At 37.5% G+C, this 6,000-nt stretch overlaps 1 protein-coding gene across 4 annotated transcripts in view; it reads right to left on the bottom strand.

The window, feature by feature from the left end:
• Window positions 1-6,000, bottom strand: part of VCAN (versican) — a 125,823-nt gene that overhangs the window by 100,549 nt on the left and 19,274 nt on the right. For all 4 annotated transcript variants that reach the window (XM_023742784.1, XM_004388838.2, XM_004388839.2 and 1 more), the window contains 2 exons: window positions 2,120-2,294; window positions 1,908-2,035 (listed from right to left, as the gene is read on the bottom strand). In XM_023742784.1, coding sequence (XP_023598552.1) covers window positions 1,908-2,035; window positions 2,120-2,294 — 303 coding nt within the window. The remainder of the gene's footprint in view (window positions 1-1,907; window positions 2,036-2,119; window positions 2,295-6,000) is intronic.

Below are 6,000 nucleotides of genomic sequence, written 5' to 3'. Positions count from 1 at the left end.
AAGAGATAAAAGGAAAGGGAAGCAAGCAGAGAGTTGGGGACCTCATACCACCAAGAAAGCAGTGCTGGGAGCAGAGCGTGTCCTTTGGACCTGGGGTTCCTGGGCAGAGAAGCTCCTAGTCCAGGAGAAGATTGATGAGAAGCACCTTCCTCCAGAGCCGACAGAGAGAAAGCCTTCTCCCGGAGCTGACACCCTAAATTTGAACTCCTAGCCTACTAGACTGTGAGAAAACAAATTTCTCTTTCTTAAAGCTATCCACTTGTGGTATTTCTGTTCATAGCAGCACTAGATGACTAAGACACCAGCATTCCAGAAATTTTTGTAACTATCACTCTGATGGATATTATTCTAAATTAAAGCAATAGTGATGGATACAAGTTTCTACCTTACTGAAATAGCAATAGCCAGATGTATTTTGTAGAAGCAGATTCTCCTACTATCTCCTATTCTATATGTATATACATTTTTTAAAGTCAATAAAACTTGAAATAAAGGGAAAAGAGAAGTTCTGGTTTTACATATATTGACCATAGCTTAGATATTACAGATGTTTTCCCTTTGTCACTATATAAAAATTAAAATTGTTAGCGTCTCAATTTTTCTTTACAAAATACATTTACCAGTCTTGAATGATAGTGGTAATATGAATGTTAAGATGCTAGAGAAACACACATTAAACAACCTTTTTGGAAGCAGGGCTTCCTATTCAAATTTAGTAAGGGTATATGAAAATATAAACTGCTTATTTTCTAACTCCCAGTCTCTCAAGTTGTTAATTCAATTCACAGAATCAGAGAATCACAGAATTTTAATGTTGGAAGGGACCACAGAAATTATCTAGTCCAACCTCCTGATCTTATACATTAGAAGCCCGAGGTCATTCTTTTTCATGTGTACTCAGCCAAAATTAAAAATATGAATCAGCTCCATACTTTCATTTATTAGAAGTAAGATATCTGTTAACACAAATGAAACCCCATTTCAAAAGTACCAAAAATTTCTCTTCCATGTATCTTTATAATAAAACTGCACTGTGCCCTTTAGACAATGTTGGCATTATTAAAGTCAAACGTCTGTATTTAGGAACCTCTGACTTATGTTGAGTGAGAAACGATAGTGCCCAAATCAATTGGACTCAAAGTGCCTTTAATGCAAGGGCTATATGGTACCTGGTTTCATATTTCTAATGACTAGCAGAGTACCTATCACACAGTGAAAAAATCCATTGCTGTCGAGCCGGTTCTGACTCACAGCGACCCCACAGGACAGAGTAGAACTGCCCCATAGGGTTTCCAAGGAGCAGCTGGTGAATTCCAACTGCCGACATTTTGGTTAGCAGCCGAGCTCTTAACCACAGCACCATCACACGGTAGGTGTTCTTTTACTGTGTTGATTGGTTGAATGAATGAATGATCACTTTGCATATTAGTGCAACAAAATACATAGAGGAAACATGAAATATTAAATCTCTCCTAGGCTAGTTTACAAGGTTATTCAGTTGAGCTTTGGGGTGTTTAATTTTTTTATTGCAAATATCACTACTTGGCTTCCCAGCAGCTTGTCATCACAGAAATTTGTACCTGAAGTTCTCACTAGAATAGGTACCACCCTTACAGCTTTCTATTCTTAATGCTCTAAAAGTGTACTGGAAATAGTCCAACAGCAGCATGATGGAAGAAACCCTGCCATTAACTAAAAGACGATTCTAACCTGCATAACCATTTACACACCCCTCCTTCTCCTTCTGCTTAAATTTAAGCCTATTTTACCACAGAATCGTACAGTCATTTAGAATAATGCTGCTGTTTGGAATCCAAAAAAAAAAAACGAAGATTTGTAATATTTCAAGGTGTCTTTCCCTCAGTTTTCTTCATGTGACTGAAACTATAGGAATGTAAACATCTTACCATCCAGATGATCCACATAACAATACACATCGTAAGTTTCAAGAGGAGAACGAAATCCGTAGGTCCTAACTCCTTCCTTCCCCATCATATCTCCATAACAGCCTTCTCGGGGTGTCCGAATGGGATATCTGGGGAAATAAACAAATACTAAGTGGCACTTTTCTCTCATGTTCAATGAATGAATTAAAGTCTGCAGCCCCCAGACCTCTCACCTAACAGTCTGGTCAGATAGCCAGCCTGCGTCACACTGCTCAAATCCATCTTCATAGGCGGCACTGAGCTGCTCTGGGTTTGCTATGACTGCACCAATATCCACACAAGTCTTCTTTGCAGCCTCAAAATTCAGAGTGTACCTGCTGGTCGCAGCTCGATAGTGAAACACAACCCCTGCAAAGACAGCAGCAAGCAATTAGGAGCATGTTCACATTTTTCACCATATTGTGCAAAATTTCTCATTGGAACAATGTATCAAATTAATTGGAAAAATGGTAATAACATCATGATAGTTCTTTATGTTTACATGATGTAATGCTTTTTTATTCAACAAAGCTAGAATTATGCCAAGTTGCCCTCATGGTGATTTGAAGAGCTCCAAAATGCCTATCACCTAGGTCTCCCATTCCTTTCCATTAGAAAGCTTCCTAGCCAGGAATTTTCTGTTAACATGTAAACAATCCAAGAAGGGGATTTAAGTAACTAAGTACTCAGTGGTAGGTAGTTGTCCTAATCACAGGCGATATTTATCACGGAAGTACCGGGCACTTAAAGGGAGTAGATGCTCCAGTAAACACAAGAGTTAAGAGGACCACAAGAACAACTCCCCTCCTGATATTTCCCAGAGACAACTCTATAGAAACATGAAACATTCACACGTTCCATGTAAACATTCACTAACACCACTTCCTCCAAACATAAAACATTGAGATATTTACTTCCTGAGACAATATAAAGCCTAAAAACCAAGGCTGTTGCCATCAAGTCAATTCTGATTCATAGCAACCCTGTATGTTACAAAGTAGAAACTGCTCCATAGGGTTTTCTTGGCTGTAACCTTTACAGAAGCAGGTTGCCAGAGCTTTTTCTTCCGCAGCGTCGCTGAATGGGTTTGAACTGCCAACCATCAGGTTAGAAGCCGATTGCAAACTGCTATGGCACCTAGGGGCCTTGAGACAATACACTAGACTAGAAAAGACACTGTACCATGTATAAATCAAAAGTCTTGCTTCAGTCCCTACTTTGCTCCTTAATCACATACAAGTCCGTCTCTCTGAGCCTTAATTTGCTTCCCCATAAAGTGGAACTAATATTGCTTATGTGATTTGATTGATGTGAAGGTCAAATTAAGCAGAGGATGCAAAAATGTTGGGTAGGCTACTACCCAAAGGTATAATCATATTCAGTACCTAACCAGCATAATTTAAGGTCTTTGCTATGACAGGTAAAACATAAGATTTTTGTCCCAAAAAAGGCCTGAAATAAAGTTCTCCGGAATCCCTTGGTATGAAGATACTCGGTACTTGCTTCAAATGCCACTTTGTTATATTTCAAGGGTTGCCTAAACTAGTGGTTCTGGTCTCCACGGCTCAAGGAATAGTCAAAGGGGTGAGAGAAGAGCAGAAGGGGTAGAGCTTTTGGGTCCTCTTCTTCCACTACAAAAAGAGCATCTCCTTTTTTAGCTGCAATAAATGGTGACTCATTTCCACAAGCCCACAAAGTTGGTCAAGCCTGGGAAGTTGGTGGAAAACAGAAACTGGGGCAACTGGGTTTTACAATGAGATTTCATTAAGATGAAGATTAAAATTATTCTAATCATTTGTTTAAGATGACTTTTTTTGTTATTTTTGGAATGAATTGTGGTTCCCAAAATATCTTCCACTCTCCTTTTATTCCTAGCAATTTCCTGGAGCTAACAACAGTGCATCACTCACAGTCTGACTTCTAGCTATAAGATTATTTCCCATATGACCTTCCTTTCATGGTCTCTCTCTTTCAAGGAAGTCGAGTGTCTGCCAATAAAGTAACTATGGGGAGTGGACTAGTCAGGTCATAGATAAGCACCTCTGATCAGTGTCAACAGAAAAAGACATGTCCCAGCACCAAGTAAATACACTGACAACTAACATTCATTTTCCCATTTCTGACTTTTCATGCCTCGAACAGAAACTCTTGCAAAATATTAATTAAATGCCTTTCAGAAAATTTGTACATTTATAGAACCTTTATAAATTGCCAGGAAGTGTATATGGTGCTATCTGGTAAGTATGAGAGATAGCCTATTGTAATCTCTAATGCCTAAGCAAGAATCTGGATGATTTTAAATTAGATTTATGATGATCAAAGCTTCAAATAGCCTTCTAGGTAATTAAAAATCCTATGCTTACACTGAAGATTGGTGGTAAGAAGGCACAAAGGGGCCCCCAAGACCAAGATAGGGATGTATAAGTATGTGTAATTGTTGGAATAATTTGAAGACCCCATGGGGCTAAGGAGATTAGGTGGAGGATTTTCATTGTTTCAGAGGGGCAAAGGGCAAATCCACTGCTAATTCTTTAATAACAAAAATTGTAAGAAGCTGTTAGACCCCTTTTGGAATTGAAAAAAGATATCTGTATATATATATATAAAATAAAAGAGATCACAGTAGAATAATCTTAGGTTAACTAAAATAAATAATAAAAAGGTTAAAAGAGCCCAGGATATTTAATGGATACCCAGACAAGATAAAAACAGATTTACAGAAGGAAGCAATAGAATCTGAATGTAAAAGGATGTTCAGAAAGTTGATATGTTGCATCTGAAATTCAAAGTATTTCCTTTTGGCTACACAAGAAAGAGTTTCAATAAATCCCTTTGTATATATTTCTGAAAGGTAAATATTTTATAGGAAAATGGAAGGTTAGAAGAAAATCTGTTCCATCATGTCTGGGTCTTAGAATTTTGCTTAATAACTTGCCAAAATAATATCCTTCCAAGAGTTATGGCATTATGTGCATATCCAATTAAAGCAATTTTTCTTTGCTTTGTCTCCTAACTTAAATTCGAATGACATATAAACTACCACTGAAAAGGGATAAAACTAAAATGTCTCATTACAAGACTTAATGGATAACAACCAGTGCATTAGCCTTAAAAAACATTGTACTAAATTCGTTTTTTTAATCCAACTCAAAAATTATTTAATATTGGAGTTTTAAAGGCACTGTAATATGTACCATACAAAAAACCAAACCAAATCCATTTCCGCTGAGTTGATTCCGAATCATAATGACCCTATAGAACTAAGTAGAACTGCGCTATAGGCTTCATTCAAGAAGCGGCTGGTGGATTCGAACTGCTGACATTTTGGTTAGCAGCCAAGCTCTTAATCACTGCACCACCAGGACTCCGATTTGTACCTAGTACTTACTAAATACTTTATTTTTCAACGTAAGATAGAATTTAAGTTTCTAAAAAGCAAACTCAAAGATTTTAATAATGATATTAAGAGAGGGAGCAAACAAGGGGAAAATAAGTTGGCATATAAATAAATATGTATTTAAAAAAAGGTAGATCAAGCCTTTACGGCCTTGAAGAATAATCATTGCTAGATCTCAACATTGAAATAATGAATATTGAATTGTTTACCATGTCCTGAGGTATTCATTATTTCCAGTATACTCAGCACACAACAACATACTTTACTAAGGAATCCTGGTGGCACAATGGTTAAGGGCTGGGATGCTAACCTAAAGGTTGGCGGTTCAAACCCTCCAGTGGTTCAGTGGGAGAAAAGACCTGGTGAACTGCTCCTGTAAAGTTACAGCCTAGAAAACCCTATAGGCAGTTCTACTCAGTCAAATAGAGTCTGTATGAGTCAGAATTGACTCGATGGCACATAACAACATCAATATACTTTACTACGTTTAATCAATCAACTTGTTTTTTTTTTTTTAATTCACAAAAAGTCACCTGCCTTGACCCCCAGAACTGAAAAACAAACACCTCATTTTTGTTGAAAGACATGGAGTGGAGATTTGATTGATGTTTTTTCCACTTATCCAAACCTTGGATAACAGAGTTACTTCGAATGCCCCTTCACAGTACTTCTGAATCA

Source organism: Trichechus manatus, unplaced genomic scaffold (genome assembly GCF_000243295.1).
Source record: "Trichechus manatus latirostris isolate Lorelei unplaced genomic scaffold, TriManLat1.0 scaffold00217, whole genome shotgun sequence".
Lineage (NCBI taxonomy): Eukaryota > Metazoa > Chordata > Mammalia > Sirenia > Trichechidae > Trichechus > Trichechus manatus.
The sequence above is the reverse complement of the archived record's forward strand: the minus strand, read 5'-3'. Positions and strand labels throughout refer to the sequence as shown.